The following is a 22,905-nucleotide window of genomic DNA, read 5'->3' on the forward strand; positions in this document are numbered from 1 at the left end:
TAATTCATTCATGGCTATCTTCTACTATCTAAGAGTCCTCCCTCTACTTGTTTAGCAAAATTAAATTGTAGCAGTGACTTCTGCGGCAAAGCAAGATGTACCTGTACTGTAATATAACTACTGTATTACTGCAATAGTGCAATGTATTGCCAAGTAAGATACAGTTTTAAATTTCCTTTTCATGGAAATGAAAATCCAGTTTCTTACCCCACAGTCGAAACAATTAAATGATGAGTGGAAGTAGAGGCGAGGTCCCATCCCATACATCTTAAGAGACATCTCCACCAAAAATAATCCAAGAAACAGGAATTCTGCATAGTCTGTTTAAGAAACAGATTCAAAACACTCAGATTAAATCAGGGATTAGACCAATGTCCAGAAAAATTTACAATAAAGTTCTGTTGGATAGATGGGATGTAAGACTAAAATCTCCCAAAACCACCTCACAAGTCATGTTATCTATAGCGCAGAACTACATTGTATGCTTCATTTTCTGCCATTCAGAGAGGTTGTCATTTCTTCTTCCCCACAGAAGCAATAAGACAATGTAAATCTGACAGCCTGTAAAAAAAATGTAGCTAAGATGGAAAATGTTTAAAGATCTTCCCCAAGCAGCAAAGTTTAATAATTAAATATATTGTGAACCACAATAAAATATTTAAGTATTTAAAGGGGCCTTACCAAGATTCAAACAAATTTTAAAAGTTTAATAAATAAACATATAAATAATATGTAAATATGTTTAACTACCTTTCTGTGGTATTTCAAGTTTTTTTTTTGCTTCAAATGCAAACTGTCTGCTCTGTGGTCTTCATGGCCTCATTCCATGTCTAGTGTACATCCTCTAACAGACTTCTGGCTCCTTCTGTACACTTTAGCTAGAAATTCAGCAAGCTCTATCTTCATTTACTATGTGGAAAGCTCCTGTAGGCAGGGTTATAGTCAAGAAAGTGTAATTGGAGGGAGAATGAGTTGGCTGAATTCCCAGCTAGAGTGTACACAGGAACAGGAAGTCCAAGGCAGAAAGTTTGGCTATCAAAGACAACAGACAGCTTGTATCAGAGTTTGCATCAAAAAGCATGAAAGACCACAGACACTGTAATCTACCTCAATGTTCTGTTGCTTTTTGCAGAACAGCTATTAATCTGTTGAGGTTTCTTGTGAAGTCTTTATTCTGATTTCTCAGTTACAGTCCTCTAGGTAATAAAGATAATGTTTATCTAAGGACAAAGCAAAAAATACACTTACATAGAATGTTTGAGAGCCAATAAGCTTGGTCATGGTGAACAATGGCCACACAGGCAGTGTTAAGGGCTACCACTGTTAAGACCATCCAGTAGAAAACTTGAGATTTGATCATATGGCGTATGGATATACGTAAGAGTCGTTCTTTGTGACGAAAATAAGATGCACCATCCATTTTGTTACTTTTAATACTAGCTCTTGCAAGAGGAGTGCCTACAAGGAGACATATGAGGCTGAAATTATAGCATATAGAGTCCATATAATTTACATTTTATTGCATTAATGGAAATCTACACCCACCAACAGAAGATATGTCAACACAATGGTCCTCATTTGTGTCTCGGTTCATGGCTTCTGTTCTACTTCGCTTAATTGTTGCTCTCCTGAGAACTATAGACAGAAAAAAGAGATTATAATCCTCTAATATATGGAAGAAAATAAAACATATTATTGTAGACACAGTACAGTTAGGTAGCTTTTTTAAGGAGCATCAAATATACAGTATACTACTATATTTTGAAAGACAAATCAGATCATTTAAGTCCCACCCTAGGTAACATTCTTAAAATGACCTTAACGTCTTTTATAACAACCAGTTTAAGATGGGGTTACATGATCCCATCCCTTTTGTATCTTAGATTATAGGACTGTCCCACCCAAATCTGAACAGTTGGCAAAGGGATAAGGTCTCAGAGGAAAGGAAGGGCTTGATGGCCTGAAAAATGAATAATCTCACCTTCTAAAGCAGAAGTACCAGAATTTTTATTTTCTTCAGCTAACATAACTTCCTCTGAATAAAGACAAAATAAAGAATCGTAAATGTAACAATTATAAACTTAACAGAGCACAAAAATTAGTAGCTGTACTATGGAAATTGGTTTAAGGATAGTCAAGTATAGCAAAAACCAATCTTGAGTGACCAAAATGTTGGGTTTTAGTCTTTAGTGGAAAACACTGGGGCACATATATTCATTAAGGAGCTGAAAGCAGTACTAGCATGTGGCAAATATAATTTCCAGTATAAATAGATGAAGGTCTAATAGTTTAGCGTCTAATTTAGTACAAATGTGGGTCAAATATATAAAGTGGGTGTAACATATGAAAACTTCATGACCTGCCTAAGGTTAGGTTTCCTTCACAATTTGTGTCTCCACGGCACGTATACGTCACAATGACATACTGACCTATCCAGGCCCTATTCATTTTAATGGCCTAAGCATAGTCAGATAGTGATTATATGTGGCTCATTTTCTGAGCATATACAAGTTTTGGCTTGGACTAGGAAGTGTGGCTTGCAGCACTTTCAGTCTAAGACAAAGTTTGGATACGTTCGGAAAATTACCTGAACATAGTCACTAGCTGGCTATACTCAGGCCACTGAAATAAATAAGGCTCATGTTTATAAAAAGCATGGATACATCAGCATGTCAATTTGACAGTTTTCTGACATATCTGAGTTTTGGAGGTACAAATCGTGATGTGAACCTAGCCTTAGAAAAGCAAATTGATTGTTTGATCACAGACCTCACCCATTCTACATAAAATAGAACTGCAGTTCCAAAACTCTTACTATGAATTGTAATATTATTCAATAACACCTACAAAGACTACTAGAAAAGATTTATCTCACCAGCTTTATCTATCCAAGCCCGATACCCGTTTAGTTCTCTCTCAATCTGCTGCTGCCTGCGCAACTTCATGAAAGCCCGTCGGTTCTCCACACGCTCTCTTTCTTTGGCAAATTCACTGAAATAAGACAGGAGAAAATTGTCATATGTCTCTGAAAGAACAGATTCCTTCAATACAGCAGCTTTGATGCATTGAGAAACTAGTGGCTAACAAAAGATAGTGACTCCTTTGCGGTCTATGGAGAGAGGGGGTCAAAGCTCTGGTTAGCCTTATCTAGCTTACCTAGGGGTGGTGTGAACCTGCTGAGCTCCTACTCTCTACAACAATTGTGTTGGCAATCAAGATAATGGAGGGTCAAGTAAAAAATAAAAGCCAATGATCACACCTGAAATGTGAGTGGACACATACAATTAATAATCCTTATGGTTCTGTAATAAAGGATATAGTCGTGTACAGTAAATCGGGGCTTTTAAACTATGGGGCAGGACCCTCATTAAAGAGTAATCAAGGCACCCCAGCAATTTTGCCTGAACCCACCAGCCTTGATTGATAGATCTCTCCCTGTTTGGCTATAGGTAGCATTGTACGAATCAAGTGTGGTGGGGCAGGACAAGCAACCAGGGACAGTTCCGATGGCTTGTGGTTAGGGATGCATGTAAATGAGGTTAGGTTCCCTTTAAAAGGTAATAAAATACATGCAGTGCCTGACATAAGTATGCACCCCCTTGGTCTTTTCTATAATTTGTAATAGTATAACCACAGATTTTAATTTATTTCATTATGGTTTTTTGTAATGGAATAACACAAAATAGTCCATAATTTGGAAGTGTGTTTGGGGGGGGGGGATATTACATGGATTTCAAGATTTACAAATAAATTGTGCTGAGTGGATATGTATTGTTACGCCGAGCGCTCCGGGTCCCCGTTCCTCCCCGGAGCGCTCGCCTCATCCTCGTTGCTGCAGCGCCCCGGTCAGATCCACTGACCGGGTGCGCTGCGGTCCCGCCTCCAGCCGGGATGCGATTCGCGATGCGGGTGGCGCCCGCTCGCGATGCGCACCCCGGTCCCCGTACCTGACTCGCTCTCCGTCGGTCCTGTCCCGGCGCGCGCGGCCCCGCTCCCTAGGGCGCGCGCGCGCCGGGTCTCTGCAATTTAAAGGGCCAGTGCACCAATGTTGGTGCCTGGCCCAATCTTCCCAATTACCAATTAGTGTGATCACCTGTGCACTTCCCTATATTACCTCACTTCCCCTGCACTCCCTTGCCGGATCTTGTTGCCTTAGTGCCTAGTGAAAGCGTTCCCTTGTCTGTTCCTAGCCCGTGTTCCTGACCTCCTGCCGTTGCCCCTGACTACGATCCTTGCTGCCTGCCTCGACCTTCTGCTACGTCCGACCTTGCTTCTGCCTACTCCCTTGTACCTCGCCTATCTTCAGCATCTTCAGCAGCCAGAGAGGTGAGCCGTTGCTAGTGGATACGACCTGGTCACTACCGCCGCAGCAAGACCATCCCGCTTTGCGGCGGGCTCTGGTGAAAACCTGTAGTGGCTTAGAACCGGTCCACTAGCGCGGTCCTCGCCAATCCCTCTCTGGCACAGAGGATCCACCTCCTGCCAGCCGGCATCGTGACAGTAGATCCGGCCATGGATCCCGCTGAAGATCCTACACTGGTCGCCCAGCTAGCCTTAAAGATCGCCCAACGAGATCAACAGCTGGCATACTTGACCTCCGAGGCACTGCGTATTCAGTCACAGATACAGCAGCTGCAGATACAGCAACAGCTACAGCTGCAACTACCATCTCCTCCGCCGGCTCCTGCAACTCCTCCGCAGCAACCGGTCGTTCCTAACCCCTGCTTGTCCCTGCCGGACAAATTTGGCGTAAAGATCGCCCAACGAGATCAACAGCTGGCATATTTGATCTCCGAGACACAGCGTCTTCAGTCACAGTTACAGCAGCTGCTGCCGCAGATACAGCAACTTCAGTCACAGCAGCTGCTGCCGCAGATACAGCAACTTCAGTCACAGCTACAGCTGCAACAACCATCTCCTCCGCCGGCTCCTGCAACTCCTCCGCAGCAACCGGCCGTTCTTAACCCCTGCTTGTCCCTGCCGGACAAGTTTGATGGGGACCGCAATGATTCTGCCACAGCCACAGTCCAGTCCTTCTTCACTGAGGCCCGTGATGTCTTCGAGGAGCCTGCCCGAGCTTCTTCTGCCGAGATTGCCCTGCTGAACCTGGAACAGGGTGTTTCTTCCGTTGGCGAGTACGCCATTCAGTTCCGTGCTCTTGCTTACGAGTTGTCCTGGAATAGTGAGGTTCTCTGCGCGACCTTTAAAAAAGGCCTATCCAGCAACATTAAAGATGTTCTGGCCGCACGAGAGACTCCTGCTGACCTACATGAACTCATTCATCTTGCCACTCGCATTGACATGCGTTCTTCCGGATGGCGTCTGGAGCTCCGCCTGGATATGGACTTTGTTCGCACTAAGCGTTTTTTCTCCCCGGCTCCTCTCTCCTCTGGTCCTCTGCAATCCGTTCCTGTGCTTCCCGCCGCGGAGGCTATGCAAGTTGACCGGTCTCGCTTGACACCTCTAGAGAGGACACGACGCCGCATGGAGAATCTTTGCCTGTACTATGCCGGTACCGAACACTTCCTGAAGGATTGTCCTATCCGTCCTCCCCGCCTGGAAAGACGTACGCTGACTCCGCACAAAGGTGACACAGTTCTTGATGTCAACTCTGCTTCTCCACGCCTTACTGTGCCTGTGCGGATATCTGCCTCTACCTTCTCCTTCTCTACTATGGTCTCCTTGGATTCCGGATCTGCAGGAAAAAATTTTTTGGCCTCTCTTATCAACAGGTTCTACGTCCCTGTGACCAGTCTCGCCAGACCCCTCTACATCTTTTGTATTAACAATAAAAGATTGGACTGTCTCATGCGTTTCCGCACTGAACCCCTCCTAATGTGCATCGGACCTCATCACGAAAAAATTGACTTTTTTTTCCTCAGGTTCTTTGGCCCCAAGAAGAGGGGGAGACCCAAGGGGGGGGTACTGTTACGCCGAGCGCTCCGGGTCCCCGTTCCTCCCCGGAGCGCTCGCCTCATCCTCGTTGCTGCAGCGCCCCGGTCAGATCCACTGACCGGGTGCGCTGCGGTCCCGCCTCCAGCCGGGATGCGATTCGCGATGCGGGTGGCGCCCGCTCGCGATGCGCACCCCGGTCCCCGTACCTGACTCGCTCTCCGTCGGTCCTGTCCCGGCGCGCGCGGCCCCACTCCCTAGGGCGCGCGCGCGCCGGGTCTCTGCAATTTAAAGGGCCAGTGCACCAATGTTGGTGCCTGGCCCAATCTTCCCAATTACCAATTAGTGTGATCACCTGTGCACTTCCCTATATTACCTCACTTCCCCTGCACTCCCTTGCCGGATCTTGTTGCCTTAGTGCCTAGTGAAAGCGTTCCCTTGTCTGTTCCTAGCCCGTGTTCCTGACCTCCTGCCGTTGCCCCTGACTACGATCCTTGCTGCCTGCCTCGACCTTCTGCTACGTCCGACCTTGCTTCTGCCTACTCCCTTGTACCTCGCCTATCTTCAGCATCTTCAGCAGCCAGAGAGGTGAGCCGTTGCTAGTGGATACGACCTGGTCACTACCGCCGCAGCAAGACCATCCCGCTTTGCGGCGGGCTCTGGTGAAAACCTGTAGTGGCTTAGAACCGGTCCACTAGCGCGGTCCTCGCCAATCCCTCTCTGGCACAGAGGATCCACCTCCTGCCAGCCGGCATCGTGACATGTATTCAATCCCTTTACTGTGAAGTCACAAGTGAAAGTCAAATAAATAGGGTCCGCCTGTGAGAGCTGCAGGGTTGGAGAACATCACTGAACAAACAACAGCATGAAGACCAAGGAGCTCACCAAATAGGTCAGGGATTAAGTTGGCAGATCTCCTAGAGGAGTACAAAGCAGGGCTTGTGTCACAATAAAAGGTATTTCACACTTTTAAAGTACTAAACATGTTGTGTTGGTCAAATAGTAAGTCAATTTAAGTGTATTTAATTCTACAGAATTGGCAAAGAATCCATGGAGTAAATATTTATGTAAGGCACTGTTAGGCATTTAATCATATATATTTCATGGCTTGGCCTAAGTCTGGTTGTACACTGGGCAATGCGGGTTGGCAAATCTAGACTTAGTAAGAACAGTAGTAAAAGAAATTTATAGTTATGGGATTACCTGCCTATATGGAGTTGAGCATATACACTCCCTAATCATCACTTGGAAGAAATATTCCCTCTACTTTTTATTATTCAGCAGAGCATGTATTTTAATGTAGAGAAGAAATTGGGATTCATACAACCAACTCATCCAGGTGAATAGACAGACTGAAGTAAACAGGTAGAAGCCCTTAGATCTCTGCATTGTCTGATAACAATATCATATTTTCCGGGAAGGTGGATCATTCCACTCTATATCCAGACAGCCACATAACTTTTGATGTAAGTAAAAGAAGAAAATGTACATGCATCCTACTGTAGTCAGCGTATATTTGAAGGCTGTATAATAAATACATAGTCAATATCACCAGCATAGAGAAATACTGTAGAGTACATCCCTTTGCATTATAAACAAATCTGCATTTACACAAAGCTTTTTAATGCACCACTAGGGATAAAGCAACAAGCCCAGCTACATAGCACAACTAAGCAAAATTTTGAATTCTACTGTATTCCCTATGGGCACTGCAGATATTTAAGGGTGCGGACCAATGCCTGGTCAGTACTCACCCATCAGATCCAAGCCCTCCTCCCCCACCCAAAACTAACATTGCAGCACAAACAATAAGCTGTTTACACATTCTGGAACTTTTTCTGTTGCCCTGGAAACCAAGTGAAATGCATAAAAACTGGGATAAGCAAATTCTAGATACAAGGGTACTGTTCTGTATATCACCAGGCATGTTTACATAAAATTGCTGCATTAGAACAGACAGCATGTGGAAATACAGCCCATAAACACTCAAAAAGAATACTTCTAACAAGCTACTTAAAGGAGTTAGGGGTGTGGGGACAGGGGCTTCCTAACTATGCTCATTCTACAGTATATAAAAAAAGAAACCTCTACTTACCTCCAGCACTCCCTGTGCCTCCAGTGTCCTGCCCTGGTCCCCGGTTGCAAGTCTCTTCCCGTGCTGCATTGTGATGCTTAGGTTTGAAATGACATTGGGGCCCAGTGTGTTATAATGCCATCCAGTGTTATAATTTCCCGCATTTGCCAGCGACTGGCTGAGCATCAGTATAACACACTGGCACCATTGGATTACTGGAGGTAAGTCGAGGTTTGCTTTCTTTACATACTGTAGAATGGGCATAGTTAGGAACCCTCCTCCCTCTGGATAACCACCTTTACCTGCCAACTCATCTCCTCTTATTTTCACCCTTTACTGAATGCCTGGGACCCAAACCCAAAGATGAACACAGCCCTACCTGCCATATCACCTGAGGTTGCCTCTGCCCTGTAAACCCTGTTTCACACATGAGGAACTAAACATTCCTATTTCCGCCTTTCTTTCCATAAATAGTCCAGGGCAAGATGGATAAGCATCCAAATTCTGTAAAGCCCACCATTCCTATTTGACAACCCCTCTCCTCTCTCAGTATTCCAGGAAAAAACTTCTTACTTACTTAGTTCTATAAAAAAATATTAATCCTTCCAGTACTTATCAACTGCTGAAGTTGAGTTGTTCTTTTCTGTCTAACTGCTCTCTGATGACACCTGTCTCGGGAGCTGTCCAGCATAGGAGCGAATCCCCATAGCAAACCTCTTATGCTCCAGACAGTTCCTGAGACAGACAGAGTTGTCAGCAGAGAGCACTGTTGTCAGACAGAAAAGAACAACTCAACTTCAGCAGCTGATAACTATTGGAAGGATTAAGATTTTTTAATATAATTCATTTACAAATCTGTTTAACTTTCTGGAGCCAGTTGATCTAAAAAGAAAAGTGTTTTCCAGGAATACCCCTTTAAAACTAGTTCTCACTCTACCCCTTTTCCACTCTTCTTCCTTGATGCCCATATCGTAGAGATCCCCAAGGATGGGAAAGAACATAGCTTATGCCCAAGCTAATGGCCTCTCCCTGATTATTGATAATGCAAAGCTCTATGCCAGACTTTTGGCAACCAGATTGTCTGGACTAGTGAGGCCCGAAATAATACCAAATGCTTTATATGGCAGCAGAGGCTTCCGGACTTCAGTAGCATGGCAGGGGCTCCTCTATTGTCGGATATGGGCTGTGTTCTGTGCATGACAGAACATGCACAGAACACAGCATTTATGCATCTAATGTTCTTCAATGAAATGCAGTGCGTCTTCAGTTTCCTATGTGCAGGGACTGCCGTAGAGCATCTGTGAAGGTGTCGTGAAGTGACATCATCACAGATGCTCTAAGCAATGGTAGCCCCCAGTACAAACTTCTTAAATGAATAAAATGAAAAATACTTTACACATGCAATAAATTCACAAATGATCTTAATTAGTGTAATATCGCAATTTTTGTATTATATATATATATATATATATATATATATATATATATATATATATATAATTTAAAAAAAGTGACACATTCCCTTTAAGCCTTCTCGCTTATGCACTATTACCAGAAAGCTTAAAATGCTAAAAAAAAAAAAAAAAGCCTTTGAGGAGGTGGTATGGAGTTTGCTAGCAGCCATACTAGACCAAATTGATCTTGGCCCTGCCATAAAGCAGCATAATATGGCTCTGTGGCCCAGATTTATCAAACTGTGTGAGAGAAAAAAATTGAGTGATTTTCCCACAGCAGCCAATCACAAGTCACACTCACTTTACCAGAGCTCGTTAGCTGAGCTGTGATTGGTTGCGGTGGGAAAATCACCCTACTTTTTCTCTCACACAGTTTGATAAATCTGCACTTATATGTGTGTATTTGCCCCCCTGACATTAAACATTGGTATAAGGCAGTGATTCTCCCTATCCCCCCTATATGTTCTCTATATGTAATATCTCCTGATATAAGAAGCTTAATAGTTGATGGATACCATCTTGTCTGCTCTGCAATGCAGATTACTTGCTCTTATTTCTAACTTCACCGCACACTTCCCTCCCTGCCCTTCTCTCTGCCATCCACACTTACACCTATTATAGTAAGGGTGCGTTCACACGGAGTAAATGAAGAGAAATTCACGCTGAAAAATTTACAGGCGGGAAAAATAAAAAAATTTCTGCGGGAAATTCGTGGGAAATTCGGGCGCAATTCGCACAGAATTGCGGGCGGAATTGCGCGCGGACATGGGGGAGAAAGAAGTGAAGGGTTTTTCAGCCATTTCCGTGCAAATTGCGTGCCAATTCCGCGCAAATTCCGTGGAATTCATCGTCGGAATTCTGCTAGCAGAATTTCCGCAGTGTGAACAGGACAGCAGAAATAACATTAAAGTCAATGGGCAGAGGAGATGTGCATTAAATTGTAGCGGAGAATTCAAGAGGAAATTCGAGGAAATTCCTCTTGAATTACTCCGTGTGAACCCTTAATAATTATAAAATTAACTGCTCCAAAAGTAAAGTCCTGAATGTCTCCTTGCCTCATACTCTCACAGTGACACTTTGTGCAAACTATCCATTCTCCTGGCAACCAGAATCTCTCCAATATTTAGGTACACATATACCCATGGACCTATCTGATCAATAAAAAGTCCCCCAAATGGACTTTGTGTGCATATTAGCATTCCCTACCAAACCTCTTGCTTTACCATCGCAAACCCATAGGGGTGGACAATAGCCCCCTCCTGCACGCTCAAGTACTGTGCATGACCGTAACGATTTTCAAGTTCCAAGTTTGCGATTTCGTCTTCTATAGTCATAGCTGCAAGAACAACATCTGTTATCTAAAGTACTACTGAAATAATGCAAAAGTGTTATTTTGTAAATGGAACTAATAGTATCGGTGCAAAACATATTCAAGACCAGACAGCTTATGTCTTCTGTAAAGGAAACAAAGCAGCCGACTTGTAGAACCATCTCAGATCTGCAAGCACTAAGGCTGTAGCGATGGTAATAGGGGAATAACATCAGCTTTATTTAGTATCAGCAGTACTTCAATTTGTGCGATCATTTGCTATATTGTATAGGTTATGTAAAAATATGACAGCATTGTCTAATGATCCTATCAAATACTGGGACGAACATGTGGTGCCCTGCAGGACAGTTGTAATTTCCACATGAGATGGGGGTTGAAGCATCTCTCCAGCAGTGTCCATGACAACTGTTATCAAATATTGGCAGCAGTGCATGTTGGGAATTCCTACTCTCCAAGGTCTCACAAAGGATGCACATGCTGTATAGTAATGTCTAGGAAACAGTAATGTTAGTGACTAGATAATAGGAAATGCCATTACATCACCAGTGCTTTTTATTCTTTTATGCAACTCTCAGAGTATACAACCATCATAGTACTAAAGCATGTATTCAAAGAATATGGTAGAGCAATGTCCTCTACAGCCAACTCTTTGTTCACTTGTTGAAGTAGCAGTAGAAAAAAATATATTTTGATGCTAGTGCTATTTGCTGAAAGATGGTATGACCCTTGCTTGGGCATGGCAGACAATAATAAAATTCTAATGGCTGAAGCCACCCCTTGGGGGAGCTAAGGAGCTTACTGCATACAGTGTTTACACTGAAATCAATATCAAAATAGAATGCTGTAAATATATGTTCCCAGCTAGTGGTCGCTGTTGGAAGCCAGAACTTTATTATTTAATTCCATGTCTATGTTGGACATTTTAAGATTTATTAGAAAATATGGATCCCTGATGGCTACAAAGATATTAAGCAATACTGATCAGTTTAATACCACATCCCACATGTGTATAGTGTGTGGTCCTGGGCTTCAAGCATCATTGTAAATGTATAACACAGGTTTAAATCTCCTGCTTCTGCAATCTAGCAAGCCAGGGACAGCCAGGGATCCAGAGAAAAATATAGTCCCCTGGGAGGTGCAGCAAAGTGGTCACCACATTCAGGGCTGTATAACAAAGGTAGTCACAGTGGTGTGCACAAAGCCCATAATAACATAGACAAAAAATGTATCTCTCTTAAAAGGGCTGAGTGCAAAAAACAGTTCTCGTAACAATATATCTCCTGAGGGTCTGCTGAAGCATGTCTTGAGCACGCGCAACTGCTGTCACCCATTCTGATGATTCTGTTGGTGTCCTAGCCCGGCCGCACATGATGTGAGTTTTTGCACTTTAATTAAAGAAGATTTTCCACTGCACCGGTGAGTGTTGCCATCTTCTTCTACGTATTGGATTTTACAATCAGGGCTGTAATGAGGCCTTCCCTGCTCTATACACGCCTACATAAGCAGGATTGACACCCCAGGTGTCGATAGTGTTTTGATACCTGACAGGTGATGGTAGAGTATGTAGTACAGTGACCCCCCGACATACGATAATTTCAACATACAATGGCCTCTCAGAGGCCATCGCATGTTGAAGGCATCATCAACATACAATGCTTTTGTATGTCGGGGCCATCGCACTGCCGGATAGCCGTTTACGGGGGCCCCGTGTGGTACGGTGATGGTCTCTTACCTGTCCCTGGCACTCCGAACCGTCCTCTTCAGGATCCCCTGCATCGACGTCGCTCTCCATCGCCGTAATCACGTCTCCGCGCACGCCGTCCCGTCATCCAAGAGGAGCGGTGTGCATAGCGACATGATGACGGCGATAAGGAACGACGATCCCAGGCAGCGGAGACAGTCTTGAGTGACGGGGACACCACGGGAACGCGGCGACAGCGATGGACGGCGACATCCAGGGCAGCGGTGACAGTCCGGAGCAGCTGGGACAGGTGAGTATACCTTCCTATATTTAACATTGCACAGATCCCTCAACATACGATGGTTTCAACAAACGATGGTTCATTTGGAACAAATTACCATCGTTTGTTGAGGGACCACTGTATGTACATTAATAAATATGAAATCATATATACAGGGGAGCTTGGGAGAGGGATAACTTATATACCTGTCTAATATTTTATTAATAAACCTTCCTAAAGGGTTGACTGGGTGGGATGAGATGGGGGTCTGCTGTAGAAGGTGTTCTCTTCAGTGTCCCTCACCAATGTGTAAAGTCACACAAGTCTCTGGAGCACAGGATCAGGTTAAGGACCCAGATGGTCGGCAATGTTCAGCAGATGTCAATGCGCATGCTCAGAGACTGACAGGACACGATCACGCCAATGTAGGTGTGAATGGGGCAGGAGAGGTCTCATTACAGTCCTGGGCGTGGTGACTACTTCAGAACCCTGCATCAACCAGGGGACTACTTGCTGTAAATTTGCATTCAGCGTGGAATGTTTTCTGGACATAGAGGCAAGGTTGAATCTATGGGCATCCACAGGGGGTTGAAGGGGGAGCACCAGAGCAACTCTCTCCACTACAGCCGCACATATATTTTCCCACACCAACTCTCCATTACTCCAGGGAGACAGGGAGCGGGGAGCCGTCAGCAGCTCTAACCCGACAACTGTGATGGCTGCTCCTGCAGGAGAATGGGAGAGGAAGCAGAGATGACTAAGGGAACGTTTTAGGTTCTGCACCAATATCTATCTATAAATTGTCTATGGGAACGCCAGAGGTACTTAAAGGGGTAGTCCAGTGGTGAAAAACGTATCCCCTATCCTAAGGATGGGGGATAAGTTTCAGATCTCCTGTACAGGGCCCCTGCTTGCTGGCCAGATATAGCGTGTTGACCATCGCACAAAGCGGCTGCCGACACCCCCCCTCAATACAACTCTATGGCAGAGCCAGAGATTGCCGAAGGCAGCGCTCCGGCTCTGCCATAGAGTTGTATTGAGGGGGCCTGTCAGCCGCCACTTTATGCGGTGGTCAACACGCCCCCTTCCCGGGGGCTGTCGGGGCCCCGTACAGGAGATCTGAAACTTTTCCCTTATCCTTAGGATAGGGGATAAGTTTTTCACCACTGGATATCTCCTTTAAAGGGGTTATCCAGGAAGAAACTTTTTTTATATATATATCAACTGGCTCGAGAAAGTTAAACAGATTTGTAAATTACTTCTATTAATAAATCTTAATCCTTTAATCCTGAGCTGCTGAAGTTGAATTGTTCTTTTCGGTCTAAGTGCTTTCTGATTACGTCAGTCTCGGGAACTGTCCAGAGTAGAAGCAAATCCCCATAGCAAACCTCTTTTACTCTGTGCAGTTCCCGAGACAAGCAGAGATGTCAGCAAAGAGCACTTTTGCCAGACAGAAAAGAACAACTCAACTTCAGCAGCTGATAATTATTGGAAGGATTAAGATTTTTATTATAGAGCCAGTCGATAAATAAAAAAATTTTTCCCCCTGGAATACCCCTTTAAGTCCATTATTCATGTACCTCCAGCTCTCCCATAGAGAATGCATAGAGCGCGTGCAGAGGAGAGTGCGTGCAAATGTCATCCCAGATTCTTCTAAGGTCAGCCTACTGCTCTATGCTATGCCCAGCTTGCTTTCAAATTCTATTGAATTTGTGAAGTCTTTTTGGGATCAGTAGTTTTCTCTTTTTATAGCTTTTTCTCTTCAAGATGGCGGCTGTAGTGTAGTGCATAGGACTTTGTCAGCCTCTAATATCCACCCCTCTGCTGTCTCCTGATTGGCCAGGGAGCTGTATGTCACATAAATGCAAAAAAAAAATGATTGGATAACCTGGGGTCGTGTGATCTTGCTGCTAGCTGCAAGGTATGCTGGGTTACCCTGACATCATCTCAGAATTCCTAGTACTTCTTTCACTTATTCATTCAGACGCCAAAACATCATGTGTTCCTTATCCCTTCTTTAAAAGTTTGAAAGCTCCGCAAGCCGACATCGTCTCAAAGTTCTGAGCAAGTTCCGGTACATAAAAGAATTGCAGGACAAATGGATGTTCCTTCAAATCTAAAGACTCACCCACAACAAGCTTATCTGAGGGGGAACTCCATTTTAGGAGTAGCCTTAATCTTATAACCTTATGGAAACAAATACTGGAGATCTTGCAATTTCTAAACATATTGCTCAATTATCATCCCCATTTCAGGTCTGCGTTTGCTTCTTACCAGCCCCGATCTTTGTACTATTAAGCATAGCATGTTGCTTTTGACAAAAAAAGACACAGTTAGCTCCAGACACACACAGGGATAAGGGGTTAACACATGCATAAACCTACTCCACAACCTACACACGCACAATGAACTGTCTAGGCTTGCAACTCACCTCTACAGGATATCTAGCAATAAAAATATAATCGCCCCAGAAGTAATGTACAATATTCAGTTCATTCTTTTTGTTCTTGATTGCTGAGATTAATATATATTTATTTACAAGTGTAAGCCTTTTCTTTCTTTAAATTATATACTTTCATTATGTCAAAATACTGTGCTATTATGTAACACTAAAAACAAGGTAACACTGAAAAAATGTCACCATGCCGGGATTGCTTTCCTTGTTGAGCTTTTTATAATGCAAAGTAGCCAGGTCACTTATGATGCAAACATAGAGTAGAGTATAATGATACATTCTTAGAATTAAATATGCTACTGTATAAAAACAGTGGTAAATCTGATATCAAACAGTAACCAATAAAGTGTTCTGTAACCTTTGAACTACAACATACATGCTAAGCTCTTGGCTTGCAGGGAAGTGAAACCAGGGGACCCTATCTAAGGCTAGATCCACATCTGCATTGGAGTCTCAGTTCGGGGATTCTGTCACAGATCTGTCACAAGTAAACAGAGCTGGCTTGTCTACTGCACAACACCAATAGAGCCCAAAAGACTTCACTGACTTTAAAGGGGTACTCCACTGTAAACATCTTATCCCCTATCCAAAGGGATAGGGAATAAAATGATATATCACGGGGGTCCCAACGCTGGAGACCCCCGTGGTCCCTGTCATTTAGTGCATGGAGCGAACTCCGCTCCGTGTCCGATAACTGGCGTTGCCGACCGCCACGCCCCTTCCATTCCCATCTATGGTAGGAGGCATGATGGCTATGTACTAGCTGTCACTCCCCATCCCATAGACATGAATGGAGGGGGCATGGTGTGACTTCACGAATGCAGAAGCTACAAGCTTTCATGTTCTGGACGTCGCTGCCCCTGCCGGCCTAGAGATCGTGGAGGTCCCCAGTGGCGTAACCCCCTCGATCTAACATCTTATCCCCTATTCTTTGGCTAGGGGATAACATGTTTACAGCGGAGTACCCCTTTAATAGGTTCTATCTGTTTTACTGCTGGGGTCTGTCTTTTTGCTGGATTTGAACCAGACAAAAAATGCTGTATTTTTTGTCCAGTTACTTAAATGCAACCTGCAGAGGAGACCCCAAATAGAGCCTCCAATACAGCATGTGAACCTAGCCTAACATGGTTTGTTTTCTTCCCAGAAGCTAAACATATTGGGGGAGATTTATCAAAACCTGTCCAGAGGAAAAGCTGCCGAGTTGCCCATAGCAACCATTCCGATCGCTTCTTTCATTTTGCAGAGGCCTTGTTAAGAATGAAAGAAGCGATCTGATTGGTTGCTATGGGCAACTTTTAATCTGGACAGGTTTTGATTAATCTCCCCCATTGTTTCTCTATGTGATCATTGGCTTTGAATACTAGATTATTGTTTCAGCCTTAAAGGGGTACTCCACCCCTAGACATCTTATCCCCTATCCAAAGGATAGAGGATAAGATGTCTGATCGCGGGGGTCCCGCCACTGGGGAACCCCGCAATATAGCATGAAGCACCCACCGTATCTGCTTACGGAACCGCTGGAGGTTCTGGCTCCCGACCATGGGGACGGAAGATTGTGACGTCACGCCTTCGCCCCTGTGTGATGTCACGACCCGCCCCCTCAATGCAAGTCTATGGGAGGGGGCGTGACGGCTGTCACGCCCCCTCCCATAGACTTGCTTTGAGGGGGCAGGGCGTGACATCATAAGATGTCTAGGGGTGGAGTACCCCTTTAAAGAAGCCAGCAGATGAATGTAATTGCAGGCTGCAAGTGTTCATGTCCCTCTAGACTCTTGAATCTTCTGGAAATGTTTTTGACTCCTTAGCTGACTTCTGGCATCATTCTGAACGCCTTTGAACATCCCAACCTAACTCATCTTAATCACTAACTTAACTTTTTAGCTAGATATCCCATAAAAGGTATTTTAAAGCCATTAGCTAAAGCAGAAAAGTAAATGTATTTCAATTTCATCCATCGCAGTGTTTATTAGTGTTGAGCGGCATAGGCCATATTCGAATTCGCGAATATTCACGAATATACGGACGAATATTCGTCATATTCGTAATATTCTCGTTTTATTTTCGCACATGCGAATATTCGCGTGTGCGAAAATTAACATATGCGAAAATTCGTATATATAAATAATTTGTGTAAGCGAAAATTCGCATATGCGAAAATTCGCATATGCAAATTTCGCATATGCGAAAATTCGCACACCGGTCTCACACAGTAGTATTAGAGCCTTCTTACACCACATAGGCTGGAAGCAGAGAGGGATGATCACTGTGATGTGTACTGTGAAAAAAATAAAAATAAAAAAAAAATTAAAAAAACGAACATTCGTAATTACGAATATATAGCGCTATATTCGCGAATATTAGTGAATTCGCGAATATGCGATATTCGCGAATAAAATTCGAATTGCGAATATTCGCGAGCAACACTAGTGTTTATCAGTATTTTCTAAAATAAAAATTCCATTGCATCATATCCTCCAATGGTATGATCTCTCCTATAGGAAGAGTCATTCAAATCAGTTATATATTAATAAACTATTAATAAAAATAACAGTGTAGTAGAACAGTACTTTTCAAAATTTCAGGTGGGACTTAATATCTGGTAAGACACAGGATCCAAAGCAATAGCTTCACTTATAATGCCAGACCTGCATTATCTGTGAAGGTTAGAAAGGGTAAGGAACCTGCAACAACAACATAATCACATGACCATGAGTCCATTGGTGCAGGACCAAGAAAGCAGTTCACCAGTACTCATTCTTTCCAAGCCGGGGTGGCTTGGAGCGAATAGGTGTGTTAAATGCTGCTGCTAGTAAGGGAAGGGCAATTGAAAAGGAAGAGAATGTAGTTGTCATAATAAGAGTAGGTTAGAATTTCAGTACAGTTTTATAATACCAGCATCTAAGACAATGGAGGATGAAATAAAGATCTCGGTTCCAGCCACCATTGTCTATGTCTTTCCTTTTTAATGTTGGGCTTCACACACATTTTATTAAGCAGATGTCTAGTCGGAACACCTTTGTCCTTTAGAGTTTTACTCACTGAAAATAACTTTTGACCTATCTATCGGACATGTCAAAAGTTGTTGATAGCACCAGGTCTCACTCCTGAGACCTGCAGCGATGTTGAATTATTGGCTGGGGAAACGGACGGCATCGTGTACTGCTCCCTGGCGGGCCTAGAGATCTGTCCATTTCTCTGCACAGAAGTCTATCTGATAATACCTTTGTTTAACTCATAATCCATGCTTGATAACCTTTTGGATACCTTCTTAATACAATTTACCTGCAGTAAAACATTAGACGTATTAAGACTTACCCAGACAGAACACCAAGAACTAGATTGAGGACAAAAAAAGATCCAATAATAATAAGAGGAATAAAGTACAGCCAGTTCCAGGTGGGTCCTAAGGCATCATTGGTCTACAAATAAGAAACATAAAGTCATTGTATGCACTTTAAACAAAATCTTCTCAAATCATCTTCTAGTGGTCAATCATATTGTAGTGTAATCCTTGTATGCTTGTCTCATCTTCAATCAGTCATATCCCAGACAACTCTAAAGATTGGAAGCACATTCTGTATCTCCAGTAATGTATCAAAAGATACAAGTGAAAGAGCATGCCTGCCATTTGGACTGCATATTGCAACCTCTATAAGAAAGTTAATATGAATAATGTATGACTAACCTTGCAATGACAACATTTATAGTCCAATTGACCTAAATTTAGATTATTCACTTTGAGTTATTCACAGCTTTTCACAAAACAATGAGCATATTTGCCAAGAATTAACCACACATGAGAATTAAAACATTTCTTGAGAAATCACTAATACAATGTAGTAATAATAATAATGATAATTATCATTATTATCATGTCAAAAATAGCATGGTTAGTAAAAATACAACATGAACACATCATAAGTTAATAAGTAAGAGTAAGACCTCATACACATTTGGTCTCATACTGTAACATCATATAACTTCTATTTTATACAAATGTGTTTATGTGTCTTTTTCATGTATTCATATGTGATAAGAGATAAAAAAAAAAAAAAAAATTATAGTCCATTAAATGGGGTATTGTTGAACTCTTCTTCATAAGAATCACCACTTCTTGGGAAGCAGAGGGTACCTTCGAGGGCCCCTTATATAGAATCCTTCAGAGTATGTACAGATCACATGCCATAGATGTTCAGGTATTTGCTGCTTTTCACTGCAAGCATTTCTTTAGGGGGCGGGCTTTCTTCCTATGGGGGAAGGGGCACCCATCTATCTAAAAAAGGACACCAACACTTACCTACAGGGAGCACATCCCTACCTAATGAAAGGGGAATCTCATCTACATACTGGAGGACCTATCTACCTACAGTAGGGCAAAAAAGTATTTAGTCAGCCACCAATTGTGCAAGTTCTCTCACTTAAAAAAGATGAGAGAGGCCTGTCATTTTCTTGAAGTCACTCCTTTGTCGCTTTGTGTTTGGGATCATTGTCATGCTGAAAGACACAGCCACATTTCATCTTCAATCCCCTTGCTGCTGTAAGGAGGTTTTCACTCAAAATCTCACAATACAGGTCCCCATTCATTCTTTCCTTTACACGGATCAATCGTCCTGGTCCCTTTGCAGAAATACAGCCCCAAAGCATGATGTTTCCACTGCCATGCTTCACAGTAGGTAATGTGTTCTTTGGATGCAACTCAGCATTCTTTCTCCTCCAAACACAACGAGTTGAATTTTTACCAAAAAGTTCTACTTTTGTTTCATCTGACGCTATAGCAAACTTCATACGGGCCCGGACATGTACTGGCTTAAGCAGGGGGACACTTCTGGAACTGCATGATTTGAGTCCATGGCGGTGTTGTGTGTTACTGATTGTAGCTTTTGTTACTTTGGTTCCAGCTCTCTTCAGGTCATCCACTTGGTCCCCCTGTGTGGTTCTGGGATTTTTGCTCACCGTGATCATTTTGACACCGTGGAGTGAGATCTTGCATGGAGCTCCAGATCGAGGGAGATTATCAGTGGTCTTGTATGTCTTCCATTTTCTAATAATTGCTCCCACAATTGATTTCCTCACACCAAGCTGCTTGACTATTGCAGATTCAATCTTCCCAGCCTGGTGCAGGTCTACAATTTTGTTTCTAGTGTCCTTCGACAGCTTTTTGGTCTTGGCCATAGTGGAGTTTGGAGTGTGACTGTTTGAGGTTGTGGACAGGTGTCTTTTATAACGATAACAAGTTCAAACAGGTGCCATTAATACAGGTAACCAGTGGAGGACAGAGGAGACTTTTAAAAAAGAAGTTACAGGTCTGTGAGAGCCAGAAATCTTGCTTGTTTGTAGGTGACCAAATGCTTATTTTTTCCACCATAATTTCCAAATAAATTCTTTAAAAATCAGACAATGTGATTTTATGGATTTTTTTTCTCATTATGTCTCTCATAGTTGAGGTATACCTATGATGAAAATTACAGGCCTCTCATCTTTTTAAGTGGGAGAACTTGCACAATTGGTGGCTGACTAAATCCTTTTTTGCCCCACTGTATAAGAGAATGTGTACCTTACTATTGGATGTTTTCTTGGCACTTGTTCTACTGAAAGTAAAAAAGGTCAAAATAGATGTGCAACTAAACTAATAATAATCTTAGCTATGAGAAAAGATTAGTCTTGAGACTTGAAAAGAGACTGTTCCAGGTGAAATCTCCTCAAAGACAAGGGGGCACTCCCTCCATCTGGAGAAAAAAACGGTTTACTCTCAAGGGGTGACACATCTTCTTTACCATAAGAACTGTGAATTTATGGAACAGTCTACCTTAGGAACTGGTCACAGCAGGAACAGTTGAAAGCTGAAAAAAGGGTTAGATACATTCCCAAAACAATATAACATTAATACTTATGCATAACTGTAAAATGAAATCCCTTTCCCTTCATCCAATCATACCCCTTCCCTTCAATTCATTGGTTGAACTTGATGGATGGATGTCTTTTCTCAACTATACTAACTCTGTAACAAGTATGTATTCAAGTTTAGTCAATAAGGATTTACATGTGGGGTTGAAATATGTATATACTGTACGTTATTGGACATACAATATCTGCAAGCACAAACACAGAAACTTGTTACATCAATTATAATAATGGGCTTATAATAAGATCATAATATATATAACACAGAAATATTAATCTGACTAGTAGTGTCTAAGGAGGAAAGAGGGAAAGTTCATGGAATGGCTCGATCCAAATGTCCCTTGATGTTTTAAAGGGGTACTCCGGTGGAAAAAAAAAATTCAAATCAACTGGTTCCACAAAGTTAAACAGAATTGTAAATTACTTATATATGGAGATGAGCGAATTTTTGAAAACTTTGATTCGCCGAATAAAAAAATAGATTTGAGCCGAATAAATTCTCAGCAAATTTTTATTAGTAATGTATTTTAATAATGTGTTTAATAAAGTGTGTGTTTCCCTTTTTTTTTCTCTATTTTCAAATATTTTTCGGTAGTACTACTAATCCCAGCATGGAAGAGACCAGGGCTGTGGAGTCGGTAGATAAATGTTCCGACTTCGACGCCGCAGTTTTTGTACTTCCGACTCCTACACCCCGACTCCGACTCCTCTGTATTAATATGCAAATGTATTTTATACATTCCTTGAAGGAAAGAAAGGCAATATACATACTGGCTGGGAAGCCTACAGTCTACTGCATTGAATAGTTTAAGCAAAAGACAAACACAATGAAAACAAAAAAGCTTTATTAATTTTTTGAAATTAATTTAATTAATCAAGTGGCTGGATAGTAGCAGCAGGCATAAACCTCTCGAACAGGAACTTTACAAGTTCTTCCAAGCTCTTCTAGCAGAGAGAGGTAGTTGGGCAGCAGAAGCTGCTGCCTTCTCCTTTTTGTGTGCTGATCTGCTGCTGAATATAGGGCAGTGGGAGGATCCAGGAAGGGGCATTTATTATAAAACATGATTTCCCTAGTAGAATCCCATAGTCATGTTTAAAGTTTAAGCTAACAATCAGAGTTTACAAGTTTTTATAGCCTTAGCTGAATGACAGCAGTTTTTCCCAATGGTTTACAGCTTCAGTCTTGAACTATTGACCCTCCCATTCCCTTCACTTATACAAGTGTCTCTAGTCCTGCAAAAAAACATATTTACTTAATCCCTTATCAGTGAGAGGCTTGGTTATCCATGGGTTCCCTGTAACAGCAGAACACAACACTATGGAAAGTATAAGTATTGCCGCTCCTAATTGTGCGTTGCATGCCATATAGTGAAGCACATGAAAAGCATGCTTCTTCACAGTCACTTAACGTGTTCGTTTTGCGGTTACGTGAGGCACTGCATGCATTGGTCTTTATTCTTACAGTAGAGAAGTCATTAATTATAACTTTTTGTGAATTGGGACATTTAAACTTGTTTTATTTTTTATTCCAGTCTAAATTTAGTAGGAGTCGGAGTCGGTGCATTGTTTGCCGACTCCGACTCCAGGTACCCAAAATTTTATCCAACTCTGACTCCTCGACTCCAACTCTACAGCACTGGAACAGACTGTTCCATGATGGGAGTAGTATTACCTGTGCTAATAGGCAAATTGCTCTGAGTGTCACTTCTGACACCCGCTGCGATCGTCCTGTATAATGTTTAGATGCATGCGGCTTTCTCGCATTTAGAGAGGACGATCGCATTGAGGGTCAGGAGTGATACCTGCTGTGATCTGTCCTTAACTGCAGGTACTACTGC

General features: G+C 42.7%; 1 protein-coding gene across 1 annotated transcript in view; it reads right to left on the minus strand.

Moving 5' to 3' along the window:
* The window catches only part of CACNA1E (calcium voltage-gated channel subunit alpha1 E), an 877,957-nt gene that overhangs the window by 149,471 nt on the left and 705,581 nt on the right, over positions 1-22,905 (minus strand). Inside the window, exons 9-14 of the mRNA XM_056531933.1 lie at positions 18,482-18,585; positions 2,876-2,991; positions 1,982-2,035; positions 1,546-1,635; positions 1,249-1,458; positions 208-320 (exon numbers count right to left, since the gene is read on the minus strand). Of these exons, the coding sequence (XP_056387908.1) occupies positions 208-320; positions 1,249-1,458; positions 1,546-1,635; positions 1,982-2,035; positions 2,876-2,991; positions 18,482-18,585 (687 nt within the window). The remainder of the gene's footprint in view (positions 1-207; positions 321-1,248; positions 1,459-1,545; positions 1,636-1,981; positions 2,036-2,875; positions 2,992-18,481; positions 18,586-22,905) is intronic.

This window comes from Hyla sarda, chromosome 7 (assembly GCF_029499605.1).
Source record: "Hyla sarda isolate aHylSar1 chromosome 7, aHylSar1.hap1, whole genome shotgun sequence".
In the NCBI taxonomy this organism is placed as follows: Eukaryota; Metazoa; Chordata; class Amphibia; order Anura; family Hylidae; genus Hyla; species Hyla sarda.